Source organism: Haliaeetus leucocephalus, unplaced genomic scaffold (assembly GCF_000737465.1).
Source record: "Haliaeetus leucocephalus isolate CR32 unplaced genomic scaffold, Haliaeetus_leucocephalus-4.0 Scaffold83, whole genome shotgun sequence".
Classification (NCBI taxonomy): Eukaryota; Metazoa; Chordata; class Aves; order Accipitriformes; family Accipitridae; genus Haliaeetus; species Haliaeetus leucocephalus.
The window spans coordinates 2,367,349-2,387,878 of record NW_010972519.1 but is presented as its reverse complement, the minus strand read 5'-3'; the positions used below and the strand labels follow the sequence as shown (position 1 = coordinate 2,387,878).

Here is a 20,530-nt window from a genome sequence, read left to right as displayed (position 1 = left end):
TCTTATATCCCAAACTCCAAAGTTTCTCCACAAGAAGGCAAGAGCTAAAATGTTTGTTTTCTGTGGAGTGTTGCTCAATTAAAAAATTTGTGTATATTTGTCAACTGCTTTGAGATCTTCAGAGACAAAATTCAGTAGAAATGCCCAGCCTCGGTCTTATCTGTTGTATTTATTTGTCAAGCTGTATGTGAGGCGTGGGGAATAGCTGCAGAGATTGAAGCAAGAGCCCCCATTAAGTTGATGAACTGCACGGCATCAATCCTCTCCCAGTAGGCTGTTCTATACGGTATGAAAGCCGTACCTGGCCATAGGCATTCAGGTTGGTACAAAGTAAAACTTTAAATAAAACTAGTATGAGGAGCAAGTGAATTGTTTATCATCTCTCTCAAGCGTACTCTTAAATATCACTCTCTGCTCACACTTCCCCTTCTTTTTAATAAGAGAGCCACTCTTTCGGAGCAGAGTGCTACATCTCAGTCCAAATAGTGGTATGTTGATAACAGACTTCCGTATACTACCAGGAAAAGAAAAATGGATTTAAAGCGGTGGATGTTTGGATAAGGCTAATTAATAAATCCTAGAAGGGCAATAACTCACTTGAAGCAAGGCATATCTACAGCTGGCACCTTGACTGTAAGGGAAAATGTACCTATAAAAGCATTAACGTCATCCTAACAGCAGGAGTGGGAGATCATAAGCACTGCAGGATGCCAGGTCCAGAGGGAGTAAAATATGGCAGCGTTTGGCTGGATCCTGCAGCTCAGCAGTCCGGGGGCTGCATGTAGGTTTGCTGCTACCCTTCAATGCCCTTTTGTAATTTTCTTTTGGCTTAGGCAGGATCCCTTTAAGATAAATACTTGCTGCCTTCAACTTTATTCTACCTTCCAGCTGCTGGTGGGATATGGGATGCGGGCAAGAGCCTGAATGAAAAGCTGTGATCTGGCGAGCTTGGCTCCCATGGTGGCCAGTTGCTGGGGGTTATAAGAAGCCTCAGGCCAGCCTCAGGGTAAGACATAAAAATAATGCAAAGCCCTTTTCTTCTTCACTCCAGGCTCTTCGTATTGCAGTTTCCCCAGATGGCAGGGTTGGGAATGGGGTCCATTTCATCACTGTTTTCACTCTCATTTCATTTGCCAAGTTTTCTCTAATTGCTTCCTTGCAAAAAGCCTGCAGCAAAAAAAAAAATCCAGATACATTTTTCTCCATGTCCCCAGGCTGCGAGCTCATATTTTCATGCAGCTATCTCTTGGTACTGTGTGGTAGCCAGGCAGGAATTTCTGCTATGAAGGAGTCCGTCTTTGAACAGGAGGCTCTTTTGACTTGGCAAGGCTAAGCAAGCCACCATATTGCTCCAGCTGACCAGCACAGGTTGTGTAAAAACTAGCACCTAAAGCACGCGGTTTGCCTTTGGACTTCCCCCTGCAGGTCTCCCCTGGCTGAACTGACAGCACAGTCAACAGGGAAGCTGCCGAAATGTTGGAACCCATCAGTGCTTGCAATGCACACCCATTGAAGTGCTTCTCCAGGAACTGCTCTTTCCCAGCGTGCAAGACAGCATTGCCTCAGGTTACTTGGTGATGGGAGTATGGGAGTGAATATATGGGGGTGTTAGCTCACATTGTAAAAATCAGTCCATAAATTCATTCCGTGCTTTTGAGCAGGGGGAGCTGCCAAGCGGCACTGCTGGTGGCTGGGTGGCATAGCAGGCTTCTTTACACAGCTCCATCATGCTGGGGTGGAAGAGAGCACGCAGCTGGGAGCATGGAGGAAGGCAGTGGTGCCCTAGACGACAGCTTTCTCCAAACTGCTCCACAAAAAACATCACAGAGGAAACATCACTCCTCCTTCTCCCAGCTGCCACCCAGACCTTCACCCCTGGGCAAGGCAGGGATGTTGGGAGTGGAGCTGGCTGCTTGGAGGGCACGTTTCTCTCATAGCAGCAGGTAGCAAGAAATTTCTGGACCTGTTGTTAAGTATATGGGATGGAGAGCAGCCACTGCTGCTGCTCCCAGGCAGAGCCCTCTGGCAGGAAAGGGAAAATCAGCTCTGCTGTCGCTGTCCCTTTCCATCTCGCCCACTTCCTGCAATTTGTCCCCTCGTAGTTTACGCCAGCCTAATTCTTGCTCTGAAGAGTCAAGATTAAAAAGCATGGAAAACAGGAGCGGTCTTTATTTTTGGGACCTGCCCACCACCCCGTGTTGACTTAGCAGTGGGGGGTGACTGTGTCGTGGCCGGCGGGATAGCCCCGGCCAGGCTGTGCCCATTGCTGCTACCGGCTGCATGTGGGGTTTCAGCTTACATGCAGTTTTTCTCAGGGCAGCATGGGGAAGGCTGGCTGCTGCTTTCCTTTGCATATGTGTTTGAAATCTCAAGCTAGTGTATAGAAAAAAACAATTGGCTTTGTTCGTAGCTGATTGCAATGCATGCTTTCTCCACGTGTTTTACAGAGTCCAAAAAAACTGCTTCGAAGTGAATATGGTGGGAACGAGGCAACATCACACTGGGTTATTGAACCCAAGCAAGGCCTTACAGCAGAGCAGCTACTTCTCCTTCCCTTTCATTTATTTCTGACTGTAAACCTTCCCCTGCCACCTGTTCTTGGAGGCCGAGCAAGCAGGAGAAAAATTGTTCCTAATATGTAGCTGCAGAGCATAAAGCAATTTAAATGTATAGCTTCAAAAAGAAAGCTTTGTTCCAGGCTACAATATGGAAACCCATGGCCTCGGAGGCTGCAGGGCAGGGGCAGGGCTGGAGGGGGCTTTGCACAGGGCTGCATCGCTGCCCTGATCCTGCAAAACTCCCGCGGGTGTTTGAGCAGGCAGGTAGCCAGCCTATGTGGCAAGGATCTGGTTTTGTGGCTTAAGACCTGTTTGGTCAGGGTACTGGTCAATGAGTGAAAGAAAGCAGCAGAAGACCTTGCAGGAGTTAAAGCAGAGTGCAACCAGCTGAAATGGAGATGTCTGCTCTGGGGCTAAAGCCATTGTCTCTTTTTTAAAAGAGAAATCCCCCAAACCTGCATCCCCGTGGCATGCCGAGTGGATGCCTCGGGCAGCAACGGGAGCCAGTGTCCCGCCTGCTCCTGCCCATCTCCTGGGACTGGGTTTTTACCTGGCTGGGGTGGAAGCCATCGACTGGTTCGATCAGCTGCCAGGGCTCACCTCCCATCTTGTGCCACTCCTCGGCCGCTGCGAACAAGGTAAGCAGAGGGGTTATCGCTGGTAAGCACGTAGGCGCCCGCCCGGAGATGTACCCCCCCTCTTCCTCAAAGCGCCGATGGTTTTTTTAAGCACACGACAGCTCTGTGTGATGATTATGATAATTCATATAAAGTTGTCAGAGCCAATATTGTGTACAATCCCCTCTCCTCGGGGCAGTATTTAAGCCTTTATTGTTAATTTTTTTCTCTGTGATATTTATGCAAGGAAGCACTTTGAACATAAATGATTGTAAAACAATTCACTTTCCCTCCCAACTAAGATGCATGCTGTAGCAAGTAAAGCTGTAAATTATTTAACACTGATTTAATACTTTTGCATTTCCCATTTTAGTTGCATCTTCAGCAGTGCAAAAAAATAAAGAGGTAAAGAAAACTGTGCTTTTTAGAGAAAGAGGTGATAATGCCATATTCGCATGGGCTGATGTCTGCAGGAATAGACTGTCGTTTTCAGTTACGTCTCCTCTGAGCGGTCTTTTTCAACTCCAACAAAATAATCTTTTGAATTACATAAGCATGACATTCAATGCAAATGATGCTGTGCTGTAAGCCCCAGAGCCATTAGTGAAGTAAAAAGCTTTCTCTCTTCAAAAGGGCTGTGGAGTGATCAAACATGGGACTAGTGGATATGGCATTAACAGACTGTAAATTCAATAATTTCTTTTATAATGACAGATTAAGAATTCTTAATAACATTATGCAGGCATCCTGTCAGGAGGAAAATGTTCTTCATTCAAGCACCACAGTTTTGACCTAGACTCACCGCTGTTTGTTGGACCCTGTCAAAAAGTGATGTCTGGGTCCCCATACTAACTCTGAATTCACAGAAGGGCAATATTCCCACTTTGACTATAGAGGCCTACTTGAGAAGCTTTAGTCAACACCCCAAGTAACCTGTTTCAAGACACAGGGCTTGAAGCTTTGTTTCAAACTTGCAGTATGTTGGGCACAACACATAGTCACCTTAGATTACACCACGGAGTGCACATATAGATGCACAGAGTGAGCTTGTCTAGCTCCTTATATATGATGTCATACATTGAATACGAAGCTGTGTATTGTGTTTTACTTTGTAGAGGGACTACTGTTCCAGTGCCAGAAATAACAGAGGGGTAAGCAAGATGAGTAAGGTTTATATCAAGATAGGTGAATTTAGACCATTATACTTCACCTCCTCAAATCCTAGAGCAGTTGAACAAATACCTACTGAGTTTGTCTTAGAAGTGGCTATTGCCTTGGCTAGACTAGTCTAGAGCTTGCTTCCATCCACACCAAGAAAAAGCCAGAACAAGCAACCCCTATTCCCTATTTATTGCACTGCTTCTCAAAGGAACCACTAAATTCTTCAGCCAAAGGCAACATCTGAGCTTGAATGTCCATCTAAATCTAGACTAAATGCTAGTATACTCAAATTTTACTCCAAGAAAGCTGGGAGCTGCTACATATGTATATGCCCAGGCCAGCCTGAGATCAATGCACTTATCACAGTATGCAACCACTGCTAAATATTTGATGTCTGGAGACTTTAGGGGAGGATTTGCGGTTGCTTCAGAAAAAGACCAGAAAAATAGGTCAGCAGCCTTAGCTAGCTTTTGAGCACACTCACGAACTGACAGGTTTCCTGATAGCAAGCTCGAATTGTTGGCTCCAGGGCCGCAGGAAACTTTGCAAAGTGTCTTTCAGAGCTGATGTTTGCATGTGCATGTGTGATTTTGTTTACCTCATTTATTTAACGCAATGTAATCAAGAACAGCAAATTATATTAAGATGTTTCTTTTCGTGAAAGCAAATAAATTACCTAAAGTTAGTCATTTAACTTATTAAAGTAAGTTGCCTACCCAGCAGGTAGTTTGTTCCAAATCCTAATGACTTGTTAAATATTAAGTAGCTGAGGCAAAAGCCGCAAATAGACTTGGACATCCTGAAACTCTGTGCTACAGTATCGAACTTGACAGTGGAGCCCATCAATGTGAGATAGTTTTGGACAGAAAGACTCCCTCTCCCATCCTCCCTTCTTTATCTCCTCCTCTGTATGGTCTGCATGAGACCCAGAACAGGCTTTTTGAATTGGGTTATGTAGGATAAAATAAGTTTATGAGTTTTGATAGGATTTGGCTGCAAAATGAGATTTTTGCAATAATCTTAGGTGTTTTGGCAGCTTCATGCTTCCAAGGACAGCCAGGCACTGATGGGGAGAGGCGTTAGAGATGTACACCTTGAAGTATTGCCAGGATGTCTCTGTCCCTTCATGGCTCTAGTTTTAGCTGTCTGCATGCTGAGATTTAAAATATAGTCCCCAGGCAAAATTTTTGCAAGAAGGACCAACATGAAACTACCTCTCTATGGGAATATAAAAACAAGGAAATGCAGGTCAGGGGTTTTTCCCAATTATTATATACTGGTTTTGGTACGTAAAAATTCATGCTATTGGGGAGGGCCCCCAGGTGGCCAGGGCTGGAGCTCCTGCCCCATGAACAGAGGCTGAGGGACGGGCATGGTCCACCCTGGGGAAGAGCCTACGGGAGGTGATGAGGATGGGGCCAGCCTCTTCACAGCACTGCAACAGTGGTTGCAACACAGGAGGTTCAGGCCGGATACAGAGAAAAAGCTGTTTTCCTACTTTCCCATCACTATCTAACTACTTGAATATGTTTCCCACCTCAATTGCTCACCCCATGCTGATTTTTTTTTTTAAAAAGAAAGAGCGAGTGTGTTTCTCCTTGTGATGGAGCTGGGCTGATGCTGGGTGATGCCTCAAGCTGGACCCACATACATCTCACAAGGGAAGCGGAGCTGAGAGGGATCCAGGGACAGGCATCTGTCCCCAGCCCCACAAAGACACTGTCCACTCATGCTCATGGTAACAAGGAAAAGTTTCTGGTTCTTTTATTTTTTTTTTAAGTGTCAGTTGCTAAAGGAAGTGATCTAAGTAATGTGCTTACCTAATGTCACTTAAGATCACAGAAGGATGAGTGTTGTAAGCTCTTCCAGTCAAAAGTTACAGTAGTACGTAGGTACTTAAGGAAGCATAGGAAAGAAGCCAGTTCCTCCTGGGAGAAGCGCTTCTACTTTTGAAAACAGTGAGTTAAGCGAGGGTGGCTGTGTTATTCAGGCTGCAAAACTGGCTGAGAAAAGTTGTCCTTCCTGAGGCACTGCTCATCCCAGAGGAGGCAATATGAAGCCAGGTCAGTGATGTAGTATACTACAGCTCATGAAGACCACCTTCACCATTGCAGATATGCCATCTCCAGCCTAGATGACGTGCTATAAAAGCCGTGCTCAAAAATAAACCCAAATCTTATGGACTGAGATGATAGCTTTGAGATTTGTTTTTTTTCTTCATCAGCCTGAGAAGTTGCTGTGGACAAGCAGGAGGCATTTTTAGCAGAGGCTCATCTGCTGTCCCTGTCCCCTCACCACCAACACCCCCGGTCACCCAAGTGCAAATGGCCAGTGTGCCACACACCAGGGTTGTGGGTGCCAGCAGCTGGGAGCAGCAGGGAGGTTGTGGTCCCCAAGCTGGTGGTGGGGTCTTGTCTTGTCAGAGGTCTGAGGTTACCCCAACCAGGGAAGCTGGGAGATGGTATTAAGGGTCCCCCCTTGGCCCCAGCCCTGCAGGCAGGGTCACCTAGGCTGGCTGGCTATGTTGCCTTTCTCCCAGTACAGAGCTAAAATAGGAGACGCACATTAACAGCCCAGCACTTGACTAAATACTTTGTGAAAAAGACAGGAAAAAAAGCAACTTACTTTGTCTCAGTGGGAAATCCATGTAGAAAATATCAAAGTTGGCAAATTTCTCAGATCTTGCTATTTCTTTCAGGACATTGGAAAGTTGTAAAGCTCTCTGCAAAAAGCAAGCAATTTAATGACGATTCCTTGCTACTCGCGGTGCTTTGCATGGATTCAGCTTTTGTCACTAATGCATGGTCAGGGCTTTGAAAGCTAATGTGGCCCTTTTAGGTGGGGGAAAGGAGGTGACATGAGGTGGTTCATCATAACATAGACTTGCATGAGCACCACCCGCCTTTGGGCTCACCATGCAATACATCATTGCAGGTTGCACTGAGGCCTCAGCTGATGTAATAAGTTTAATACAGCATATGGTTATTTTACTGGCAACCCCTTTTAGTAGTGTCTCTACGCCTATGTCGTGGTTTAACCCCAGCCAGCAACTAAGCACCACGCAGCTGCTCATTCACTCCCCCCCATCCAGTGGGATGGGGGAGGAAATCAGGAAAAGAAGTAAAACTCGTGGGTTGAGATAAGAACAGTTTTATAGAAAAGAAAAGAAGAAACTAATAATGATAATGATAACACTAATAAAATGACAACAGTAGTAATAAAAGGATTGAAATGTAAAAATGATGCGCAGGGCAATTGCTCACCACCCGCCGACCGACCCCCAGCCAGTCCCCGAGCGGCGAATCCCTGCCCCCCACTTCCCAGTTCCTAAACTAGACGGGACGTCACATGGTATGGAATACACCGTTGGCCAGTTTGGGTCAGGTGCCCTGGCTGGGCATGAGAAGCTGAAAAATCCTTGACTCTAGTCTAAACACTACTGAGCAACAACTGAAAACATCAGTGTTATCAACATTCTTCTCATACTGAACTCAAAACATAGCACTGTACCAGCTACTAGGAAGACAGTTAACTCTATCCCAGCTGAAACCAGGACAGCCTATATAAATATTCTGAATTTCTTGGTTTGAGAGGCCTCTTGACAAGTGGCAGCCCAGTCATTTCCATTCCTCTTACAGAAAACTGAAACTTTTCGTACAGGAAAAATGGTCTCGTTTCCCATTACTCTTCCCACTACTGCTTATCTAGCCAGACCAAATTCTGCTCTTACTTTCAGCAGAGTAATTTACCTCCATTGAGCATCTACCTAACTGATATATCCAATGTGATTTCTACAGCTGTAACAGAGATCAGGATCTCGTAAATATTTAAATTGTGCAGTTTGGATAATAACATAGACAATTAGTTTCAGACAGGGGCTCAGAAAGAAGATTAATTCATACCCTGCAGACATATGAATTGTTCATGGACAGAAGTTACGTGTACTGTATGTTCTGTATTGTTGGTACAAATATATAAGCTGCAATCCTGCAAAGATTTAGGAATGTGCTTAACTGCCTTTTCTGAAGCCAAGAGGGACAGGACATAAAACGAATCACATATGTAAGGCTTGGTGAAATTAAGGCCATATATTTTGTTTAGTGAATGCAAACATCAATACAACTATACACAGAGATGACACCTTTGATGATATTTGGTTACTGGCTCTTTTACATGGCTGCAGGGGGGTGCTGGGATTAAAAATCAGCTTGTACCGTAAGGGAACAAATGGCTGATATTATATGACATTCACTTCTGCAGCCAGATTTTTAGGATGAGTTTTAAGACATTTCTTTTCTGTCTGTTCCCATTCCTGCACTGAGCCTGGATGCTTCTTGGTCACACCATCTGGTGATTAAGTCCACAGAAATGTGTCTGAGGAAGATTAACACAAATCCCAAATGAAGACAGGGTAAGGCTCTTGCTCTCGGGGCCTGCTCCTGCTGCCAGCAAAATCTATGCAGTTGGTTTTTCGTACTCAGAACTACTTGATTCACAAGCCTTTTCTTTCTTATCAGGTACATTTTCTCCTCAAAGAACATGAACTTGAACAGTTTTGTCTCGGGGAGATTGCATGCTTTCAGAATAAATTTGGTCAGCTGAGAGGCTGGAAAAGTAACACATTTACAAATGCCTTAACTTAACCATGCTGCCTCCCAGAACCTGAGAGGTGTTTGAAAGGATGGGTGCGGATGTTCCCCCATCTTCTCCCTGCCTTTTTGGAAGAAAAAAGTGTACTGATGTCTTGCCTTTGAGATATTAGGCTTATATCCTCAGACACAGGGACAAACTGGAAGAGCATCTGTGCAAGAGAATGGTCCCATCGCAGCCTTGTTGAGACTTACCTCTGAGGTCAAATTCCTGAGGGTCTCGTTGGGGGTCAGCCAGCCGCTGCAGGGGCTCACCTGGGCAGGCACAGGGAGGGGAGCTTCAGCAGCGGGCTGAGAGGAAAGGGGGGCTCATAAGCTATAGCCAGAGACCTTACCTGGAGGCAGTCGAGGAAAGAATAAATTTGACTGTACGTGATGTCCCTGTTCAGCTGCCCTGCAAAGCACAGAGAGGGAAACTTCACGTGCCTGATGGCCAAATGTAACTTCATTTTGCAGGTCTGTGTGTTCCCACACATTAGACCCCTCAGTGAGGAGAGGAACCCTGGGAGCACCACCACCCCCTGCCCAGGTTACCCTCCCACCACCAGAACCAGGGTGCGACAGAGGTGGCACTGATGCATTCTTCCCGTTAAGGCACCCATGTCCCCACAGCACGCAGAGCTGCATTTGCTTCTCCTGCATCCCTCTCCATCCTTTCACGGGTGATTCGTCTTGCACACAGAGTTAGTCATCACAGCCTGCGCCAATCTCCAAAGTGCGTGACTGATATTTTATCCATTAACTTGTCTCTCACCCTCCAAACAAATGCAGGGGTTGCAAAGCTGAAGGGAAGATTGAAGGTGCCTGTGTATACTCTTGAGTTTCGCATTTACCTCGGAGAGGTTAGCCTTAAAAGGGAGGAACAATTTTGCTGTCATGGAGGAAAGTAGGTATGCTTGTGTGGGTGAGCAAATTCAAGCACCAAGTCAAACACCCTGCTGACAGTCCCTAAAATTCACTGCAGTAAGCAATAGCCTGGCTTGCCAAGAAAATGACCCATTTTCTCCACCTTTTTGCTTCTTTGGTAGCTACAACCAAGATGGAAGTTAAATGGCCACTCAGTTCTCTGAGTTGGTAGCACATTGATCATCCTGTCAGGCTTTGGGGTTTTTTTGCAGCACTGAAATATGCAATTTTTGTTGTTGTTTTGGGAACTGCAAAGTATGATCTTTCCCAAGTGAAATGGGTTCCTCAGGTTGCTTTGCAGCAACTCCCCCATATAGATGTGATTCCGGCCTACCTCATGGCTACCCATCACCCAGCAGCAGTACCAGCTGCCTGGGGAGCAAAAGATGGGGAGGTCAAAGATCTAGTGTCACTCCCGGATATTGGGGGTGTCCCAGACCCATGTAGCCTGAAAGATCGGGTCCTGCAATGGGCTGTCAGGGGGACCAGGTATTCGGCAGAAAGCCATACCAACATCTGGTTGCACCTGACTGGCAGCCAAGTGGGGAAACCTGCTCGCAACCCATCGGAGAATCTGCCAGAAGTGATCTCTTGCTGCAAAATGTGTTGCTTAGGATTAATTGGGTCCCTCCAAGGCAAATCAGCCCCTCTGAAAAATTTCCAGCTGGTCCTATAGCTAATCACTCCTGATTTGGCTTGTGCCAAAAAATGCTACATGTTGTCTCTGATAATTAGATATCCAGTAGAGGAACCGTCCCTGTGATAAACATACACTCAAGGAATGAAATGTGTTTATATGACTAAAAAATAATCATCACAGGCTCCCCCTGCCCTGAAAGGGACAAGAATTTTCTTGTATTTTTCTTTTTTCTGTTTTCATTGGTAGTAGTATGATGCTTATTAGAGAAAAATGTAACAAGGTCTCAGGAATAGAAATGGAGACCTCAGACTTCCTGAGAAAAGGCAAGTACTTCTGAGGGGTAAAATAACCCATAGTAGATAACGCAGAAGCTGTGGGGCCACTGGCCATGACTGGGGAACCTTGGGGAAACCACGGCACAGAGTCTGCTGAAAGCTCTAGTACCCAGTGGTTGCCAAAACCATCTGAAGATGTAATCTGCTTTTTAAATGATGTGATTTAGCTTCTCTCTCTCTTTGCTGATGAGAACTACGATGACAAGAACTTTCCATTGCTCAGATGCAAAAGAGATTCCTTTTTACCCAAATTCAAATAAGAGCATGCTTTTGGTCTAAAATTTGGCAGCAGAATGTCCACGATGGTTCCTTGTACACAGTCTTGACTGGAGTACAAGGGACTTACTTTAGCTGTTTGTATAAAAACTTTCTTTGCTACCTGCATAAAGTATTTCACCTTCTTTATCCACTGTGGGGTGGCACGAACTTGTAGAGAAGGCGTTCTGCAACCAACTTCCAAGCTTCCCCACCCCACAACCTCCCACATCCCCAGGGAAATGTTTCCACACTGATCCCACAGGCACAGCTGTCGGACTAACCAAGGATGGACATCACATGTCATTGCATATGAATGCAGCCCCCTGTGATGATGTTCCTCCTTGCTGCTTGGCACAGGATGAAGCCAAGGAGCAAGTGGTCTGTTAATGGTCAGACATACAGTTTCATGCACGCTCTGAGATGACAGGCTCCCAAAGGCAGCCTCCAAATCTCTGAAAACACTGCCCCAAAGCACCTTACAGCAACTGCAGTCTGAGGAAAAGCCCCAAAAGATGCCTGCAGATGGTGTGAGGTTTCAATTGTCACACCTGTAGGTAGCATAAGAGGTGGCAGGCACCCAGCGCTGGCAGAAAATTTATATCTCTAATATCTAACGAGTGTTTCACACCTCCCTGACCTAATCTTCTGTCCTGGTCCACATCCAGTTTTACCAAGACATCCACCAGTCAGTGAGTGGTGTTCACCAGACATCCAGCTCCACCTGTAACAACAACCAGGATGAAGTACAGGCAGGCTGGCCACAATTTTGGGCCAATGCTGAGGCAAAACAGCTTGTTTCCACATCCACAGCATGTGTTGAGCCTGGTTTGGAGCTGAGTGGGTCCAGCTGGTGTGGAGCTGGAGGGGGAACCAGGCAGGATAGGGGTCTGCCCTCTCACTGCCCTGTCCTGCAGTGGGGATGGTAAGCTGGCTCTCCTATTTCTACTGCACAGCCAGTATCTGTCTCATATTTCTCACTTCTCCATTCTGTCAGGTTTGCTTGAAATTGTCAATAGATTCATAAATTATTTAGGGAGACAAGGCAACACGAGCAGCAGATGATAATCAGGAGGAACCCCACAACATCTCATATTTACCTAGAGGATGGTATCTGTCATGCAGGTTATCCCAGAGAAAGCGGCCATCTACCAGGCCTGTTAAAATCACATGGCTGCCCTTTGGAAGACGGGAGTCCAGATATCGCAGAGCTTGCATCACGTTGGAGAGCATTTCTTTGGGTGTAGTCATGTGAGCCAGCGTGTCACGGTTCCTGCAGAAGAAGAGGATGCCAACAGAGCTTTCTGTCAGGTAATACTGTGCCCCCCAAAAGGCACCTGAAACAGTGGCATTTTCTCCTTTGCTGCTCTTCCACATTAAGTTAGCTAAATAAAACCTTATAAAAATGATGCGATGTGTTTTAGTCTCTCACTGTTATTGCCAAAATCAGAAGCGATATAGAAACCTCCTTTGGTGTAATCCTTTTCCCTACTAAAAACAGACAGATGCATCCTTTTTTAATAGAGTGGCTTCCTGCTGTGGGTTAAGCCCAGTGGGCAGCTAAGCATCACACAGCCGCTTGCTCGCTTCCTCTCCACCTCCAGTGAGATGGAGGGAAGAGGAAAGAAAGAGTAAAAGCAAGAAAACTTGGGGGTCAAGATAAAAAAACCCAAACGTTATTGTTCAACAAGCAAAGGAGAAGAGAGAAAGCAAGCAAAAGAAGTGATGCAAAGGCAATCACTCATCACTTCCCATGGGTAGACTGATGCCCAACCAGGCAGCCAGTGCCTGAGCAAAAGATGGCTAATGCCCTCCTAAAATCCCCTCCTCTCCCTTTTTATTGCTAAGCATGATGCAGGGTGCTGCTGCACCTGGTTAAGAACATCCGTGATTCGGCTCTGAACCAGGGGAAACAGTGCTGCTCCACACACATGGCTTCAGGGTGCGGGATGCCCTACAGATGGGTGGAAGGAGGGCTTCTTTCCCATGGTTTGCTGTCTGGAGCTTACATTCAACACACTCTTTGATTATGCCAGGTAGAAATACCTATGGTAGCTTTATCTCTCACATGTCCTATGCCTCTTACTACAGCTCTGCAGGAGGGCAGGAGACCAGCAAGGGGTCTGGACAAATGTGGGAGACTGGAGGGAGGAGGCCAAAGGGAGGAGATATTTAAGATAAAATAGTCGTCAGAAACGTTCATGAGGGTATGGGAGCTGCGTCAGTGTTCCGCATGGACTGAACACCCACATTTTGTGGCTCACTGGCAGGCCTGAACATCTTTGAGCCAGAGTCCCAGGCTCAGGTTTATCCTTTGCCTCTTACATTTAGCTGTAAATGCCACAGCGGCAGAAAAACCAAAATCCTGAAGTTGAAATAAATTTCAACTTATATAAGAAAAACAAACAAGCAAAACCACTCCAGGCTGCCTAAAGAACACTGCTCTAATTATGTTATTAAAACAACTACTTTATTGGAGAAAAAGTGTTCACTTGCTCTCCCCATGAGAGCTATCACCACGCTCTCATGGTGCATGTGTCCGTAACAGGGACTATGAGCAAGCGGGTGAACACAGCCCCAAGGAGTCCATCCCATCCCAGCAAGAAAGGACCTGCAGGTCTCTGGCACAGGGGGAGACCCTAGCTCTGGCAACACCTGGGAGGCAGAGGAGGGTCAGCTTGGGGTAGAAGCCTCTCGTTGTCTGGAGATGACTCATTGCCGTCTCTTAGAGCAGTCAGTGGGATGGAAAGAAGGATGCCATTGCATCTTCCACAAACCCCAGGCAGCTCCAGGGTGATCTGGGTCCCTTTGCGGCACACGGAGCAGAGCATGTAAATCCATAAGTTGCCTTTCTTGAATTATGAAAGACAATAAAGCCATGTGTTTGCAACATAAGCTCTTAAAAGAGCCCCCAGAAATAGCAGCAAGGGCACCATAGCCAGGATTTGGAGCACATCTATGTGTGCAGCCATGCATGGCATGGGCCATGTACCTTGGGAAGCAGCTCTCATGATAGTTTTGGTCCTGCCTTGGTGGTGCAGCTCAGCTGGACCAAGGCTTTCAGAGAGAAAGCCGCAACACCCGCTGAGGAGCTGATCTCGTTGCTCAAGAAGAAAGACAGAGGATGTCCTTCCAAGTAGTGCATGAGGTTGCACTAATGTCCATCCTTATTGTTTTAGCGGTTACCATATTTTCACCTCGTGGGCTTGTAGGGAAGCAATCAGCTTAGCAGTAAGGAGGCTCCATCCATGGGAATGTCCTATAATCTCTTTCATGGCTTCCCACCGGTAAGAGAAGGACACACTTGATGCTTGCAGTGCTGAGTGAGCTACTGGAGAATCAGGTAAGATTTCTTGTCAGTGACCATAGAAGCAGGAGATTTCAAAAGGGTTGTCTCAAGGCATTAGGAATGTTTGTGCTTGGGCGGGGGAGGTGGGGGTCGGTGGGGTGGGTGGTGGTGCTGAGTCCCGTGTGGGAGAACCGCGTTTCCTGGCAAGAATGTGGGATTCTTCAGTGGGCTGCATTTTGCACACAAAATAATTAGACGAGTTCCCTGGGCCCAGAAATTTATCTTAATACAGTATGTGCTGCTGAAGCATTCGAGACTTTCTGGTTAGGGAGAACTGAAAAACAGCATTAAGATTCAGGCTTATCCTTGTGAGTGACAGCCACCCAAGCAAGGTACTTTCAAGATAAGACTGTGGTTTTGCCCTTAAATTACTTATTTTTGCCTACAGGTGTTGCAGCACTTGATTTCAAAATACTGCTCTGATGTAAGGCCTCTCCTGCAAGTAAACACATCAGTGTGAGCTGAAATTAATGACATTCATAACTCCACTTTCTCTTGTCATTCTCTGCTGAAGTAATGCAGATATTTCAGTGCATTTCTTCACATTTCTTTTCTGAGCCAGGCTATGAAATTAAAACCGACCAAGAAGCAAGCCATCTTGTAGGCATGTTTGTTTTGGGCTCTGCCATAAGAACTTTAAGGTGTCTGGGTGAGCACCGGGGACCTCACACGGTCGCCCTGGGAGGCAGCAGCCAGGGATGGCCTCTGCCTACCTGGGATCTCTGGAAGCTGATGTTGGCCATGGTTCATCATGTCAGAGCATAGCAAGCGGACATTAATGTTAGGATTCTTGCTGCTTTGAATCTGGGTATTTTGGGGAGCACACCCTGCTCCCCTAGAATACATGAATACACAGTAATACCCTTGGATGTGCACACAGCTGCTGGATGTCCTAACAGCATGGGTACCCCAGCTGTGCACGCATATACCACAGAGGGATCAGACAGCCTCATGTAATTTGTGTGAAGCTTTTGCAGCTCTCCTTTGCCACAGAGACCTCCTCCAGTCCCTTATAAGAGGGTCTGGCATAGTCCAAACACAACTCTTCACCCTCCTTCTGCACAAGTTTCATGGGCCTGACCTGCCACATTCTGCAGGGCAGTGATTCCCCTGTCCCCGTGACCCCAATCCAAATAAATAACCCCCCCAGCCAATGTTTCAGCCATACGCCTACTTTCTAGCCACATGCTGTTACATGCCCAGCGTTTGGGCCACTAGCACATGGGCCCAGCTGGTGAGCGAGCACACCACATGCACGTACTCACACATGCTACGTGCACGTACACGCAGAGCTGGATCCACAGTGCAGGAGTTCATCTCCAGCTCATCGCAGAGGGGCCGTATGCCTGGGACACGAGGACTAGAGGTGTTGCACGCTCACATACTATTTTTAGGGCTGAAGGGGTGCAGCCGCACTTTGGTCACGGTAGCCTTACAATAAGGGAACATTATGCTCTCGCTGGTGCCAGTGTTGCTTTGTACAAGTTCCCTTCCTGGAGGCTTCCTGCTCACCCTGCTTTGCTGCTGTCACCTTTCTGTTTGTTGCAGATGCCATAACTGCAAAGCTGGGAAAGAGAGCCTGGAGAAATGGTGCCTTACCCCAAACGCAACTAATACGTGCAAAAACTGTACAGCATTTGAGACTGCTGGTGCTCATTATTTTCTTGTCTGAATTTTTTTTGTTCCAGGTCTGTGTGTCGCACATGGTGTCCCACACTTACACCTCAGTGGGCTGAGAGATACTGTTGCCATCTGTCTTTATTTTTCTAACCCCCCTCTTTGGACACCACAATGTGGAGACTACTGGGAACAGGTAACACAGGCTGCCAATTCCGTTATCTTTCTCCTCTGCAAACATCCACATTACTCATTGCCCCGCTCTTCATATGGGATGAAATACTAGCATTTTAACAACGCTTTGGCTAAAAGAGCTGTGTCTCCGGTGTGCTTAGCACACTGCTTTCTCCTGAAGGTAAAATACAGGATAAGACCAGAAAGGCTCTATTACTGCAGTTTAAAGCTGTCCTTGAAGAGGTTTTTATTTGTCAAGCCCTAGGTTTGAAGTCAAGCCCATTGGATGCTCTGCATCCTCTGTAACCTCTGTGGGTACATCAGAACCAGGGCAGCTACACACAGTGACTGGACGCTGAAAAAATCTCTCTCCACTGTACATCCCACTCGATGGAAACAGCATGGAAACAGCATGTTGCTACAGAAGCTGCAGTGTCTTTCCTTGCTGGAGTCACAGGGATCACTACAGCCTGATAGCCTCTTTTGATGCTGCAAATGTTTTGGAAAGAAACAGACAGTAGAGAGAATTTGAGCAGACAAAAGTGTCTCTGCCAGGTAATGGATGCTGGGATAAAAAGACAGCAGAGTTTCAAGTAATGAATACTGTTTTCGAACATACAAATGGGCGAGGCAAGGCCAAAATGGTTTAAATTTGTGGAAAACTTCTTTTTGCTTCAGGCAAGAATAGAAAGCAGCGTTAGAGACAGGGAACGTGAAAGGACTAACCTGCAGAATGAGGAATAAAACAAAGAACAAAGAGGTGCTTTTAGCAAAGCTAGTAAAACAGCAGAATGGAAATATGTACACAACAGAGCCTGGGCCAAGCCTAGGAGAAGACACCTCAAAAGTCTCTCCAGCAGGAGTCACAGACTTCAGCAAAGGCACTGTTTGGGTTGGGGGGGGCTCATCATCCTTGGGGTGGTTGTAATGATACCTCCATAAACTTCTCAATAAACAGATGCCCAGGACAGTCTTGTCAGCAAGCTGCAGGAGGTCCATGACTGTTTTTCCCACTCAGTCGAAGGTTGATGGCGTTACTTTTGAGGGTTTGTGTGTCCTTCCCGTAACAGGAGGGTGGTGCTGAGGGCAGGTTTGGCAGTTCTGGGCAGAGGCACAGAGAGAGCATGAGCACCAGAAGAAGATGCCAAGGGTGAGCATTTCATGGAAGGCTGTTTCTGTGTGCTGCTCGCATGCAGCCAGGGAGATGGTGGTGCCAGGGAAGGACCTAAAAGGTGGCCCCTGTGGTCCCACTTCTGCCCTGGCTGAGGGGTCCCAGGTGCTGGAGCACAACACTTGACGTGCAAAGTTTGAACCCCAACACTTGCTGTTAGGCAAAGTTTTAGGAGAGCAAAGCCAGGATATTTTAATGGCAAAGTCTGACAGCCTGCATCATAGCTCCAACTTCATTATACAACCTGCAGGTGAGACTTTTCAAAAGCTTTGGAAAGGGCCTTTGCTGAGTGTGCGTCATTTATTAAAATGAGTGTTTTGAAAGTCTCCGCATCAGTCAGATTTACTTCTTCTGCTTGAAAGAAAACCTGAAGATTCATCATGGTGAAAATAATGACACACTGACAACAGCACTTGGACCACCTGCAAAACCAAAACTGCAGTATGGATGTGCTGTGCATTGGCCTGGTTGCAAGGTGTTTCCCGCTTTCCCGCTACCGGGAGAAAGGGAAGCATCCAACTAGTGACCTCTTGGCATCCTTGTGAGCATTGCTAATGGAAAGTGCCAGAACTATTAGTTTTGAAAGCTTTGGTTCATTCTCCTGCTGAGCTTATGACGCGAATAAAGCCAGAAAGACAAAACACCTCGTCAGGAGAGCACAGCAAAGACTGCAGGCAGTGTGCAGCAGAGGCAGGGTGAAAATAGACCTCAACAGGGAGGGGACTATGTTGTCATTCTTCAGAAAAGGTAAACCAGCCATGCTCTACCTCCTGACAGGAGGTGACACACTGGGTAGGACAGATATACATGCTTTTAAACTCTTTTTTTTTCCACTCCTGTTGTTGTTATACTTCATTTCATCTGCTAAGCTAGAAATATTCAACTTCAGACATGCCATTGGTCACTTTATTACTGGCTTGTAAAAGAAAGAAAGAAAGACAAGCTCCAAATGAGGACTGGTAGGTGGTTAAGACAAATACAGGTAAGGCAACAACCAGTATTTTCAGCAGAAAAATAAGAATAAAGCACAGACCAATAGCAAAGAAAAATGCTATCACGGGGAAGTGCAAAGCAATGAGACTTGAATGCCCAAGCAGCCAGCAGTACTCTAAAGAAGTCAAGTTTATGATACTACAAATGTTAACTTGGTTTACACCTTACCCATTGCAGACATCATTCCCAATCGTAGCATAGATAACTATGGCTGGATTGTCCAACAGCTGGCTTCTGGCCAAGCTAAAAGATAAATACACAGCTGTATTAGTGGGGAAATACGTTCTCAGTGTCTGAACCACACACCGTGCTTGTATGAGATCACATTTGGAAGTAGCCTGTTTAGATTTGGCCAATGCTTATATGACTATGCTTCTATGTTTGGGAGAGGGAATTTGGGGTTTTTTTTACACTATGTTTTTATATTTTAGCAAAGTTTCTTAAATATAGGTGTTTTCACTTCTCCCTTTTGCCCCTTGTGAACTTGTCTTTTTCACTGGTTTTCCTGCTGGCTTTCTATCTTCTTTGTATTATTCAGAAGCGAAATCAAGTAGCTTCATTTTGGGGCAAAGACATAAGATGGAAAGTTTTTAATCATCAGAGATGGGAGAGGAAGACTATGTTTGGCTGACAACTAAGTTTATGTATGTGTAGGATTGGGCTCAAGGTCAGCTCAGGGTGTGGTTTGAAGTACACTGCTAGAGGGCAAGGATTCATTACTACTTTTTCTGGAGGAGAGAACAATAAATCCCTTAGGATGTGAACTATATCAGCATCAAGCAAACTAAATCAAACCCAACTGCCCCACAGTCCACCCAAATTCATCTGAAAAGGAGACTTGCTGCCGCTCACTATCCAGTAGCTACTCAATCATATCCATCCAAACTAGCTACATTGCTACCAATCAGGAGTAATGCAGCTAGGGGGACCCAAAGCACAGATTTAGAGGAAGGCTTAGTCTCCTCCCTAAAATGACTGGAAATGGTCTGTTGGCTTAACTGGCCCAAGATCAAGGCCCTGGAGATGGTGATATCAACACTTTAAAAAGAAGAAACAGCCAGTACTTCAGAGCACAGCGGCCAAGGGAAGCTGTGCTTTTTAGGACACTTGTGGATAATATGTTCCTTACAGTGCTTTGCTTGTTTCTTTTGAAGAAGTAGGACTCCAGCAATGCTGCTGTACCCCCACTCAGCATTTGAATCCCATTAAACACTCACCTTTTTATTAAATAGAGGAGGTTTCCTGAAGAACCACCTGATCACACGTAGTGGGAATAAGAGAAATAGTACAACATCATTATAGTGACAAACAAAATGAAGTGCAAACCCCAGCTTCATTGCATATTTCCAAGAATGTAGAAGCATTAAAAATAAAATGGAACAAGTCATCTCTGTAACCGTTTTGGGCGCCAGCATTAAGAAGTAAAGCTATAACCAGGGAACCTGCTGCCTCTTACCTGAGTCCCACCTTCAGACTGTAGAAAATCAAACACTTTTAAGTGCTGGGTTGTTTGGATCTGGCTTTTAATCCAGATCTGGCAGCTTCTTCCCATCTGTTGAACATAGTAGTCTCTTGTAAACCAGCCAACCTGACTTGTCAACAGTCAATCTACTTTTAACTTTCCCTATAAATTGCAGAGGGAACTGTTCTCACTCTTCTGAGAGAGTAAGTGTCTCACAGCTATACCACACTGGGACTGATTCAGGTCCTAAACATAGGCACCAAGTGCCATTTTTGACATCCCAGAGTATCCAAGACACCTGCAGCAGGGCTGGCAGATACAACACAGGATGCCTGAGAGATTGTGCACTTCTGGAGAGGCAGCTGGAGGTGGGAAAGATACTGTAAAGCATCTTAAATAGCACTAGACACCAACGTTTGGGTGTCTGCATTGCTTTCCCCACAAGTGGCAGACTTAGGAAAAATAGTATTAGGCCAGCTGCACCCCTCCCAAGAAGCTCTGCATTTCAATGGCAATTCACCCAAATGCTTAGACACAAATCTGTCCTCCTCCAGGAAAAGAGCTAGCTACACCTAAGCATCTGTGAGCGTCTACAATCTTTCATTTATGTCTTGAATGAGAAAAGCATTCCCAATTAGGAAAG

At 46.0% G+C, this 20,530-nt stretch overlaps 1 protein-coding gene across 1 annotated transcript in view; it reads right to left on the bottom strand.

Moving 5' to 3' along the window:
• Positions 1-20,530, bottom strand: part of AOAH (acyloxyacyl hydrolase (neutrophil)) — an 80,767-nt gene that overhangs the window by 3,289 nt on the left and 56,948 nt on the right. The window contains exons 15-21 of the mRNA XM_010582585.1: positions 19,643-19,679; positions 18,594-18,668; positions 12,222-12,394; positions 9,321-9,379; positions 9,181-9,240; positions 6,962-7,058; positions 3,109-3,185 (exon numbers count right to left, since the gene is read on the bottom strand). Of these exons, the coding sequence (XP_010580887.1) occupies positions 3,109-3,185; positions 6,962-7,058; positions 9,181-9,240; positions 9,321-9,379; positions 12,222-12,394; positions 18,594-18,668; positions 19,643-19,679 (578 nt within the window). The remainder of the gene's footprint in view (positions 1-3,108; positions 3,186-6,961; positions 7,059-9,180; positions 9,241-9,320; positions 9,380-12,221; positions 12,395-18,593; positions 18,669-19,642; positions 19,680-20,530) is intronic.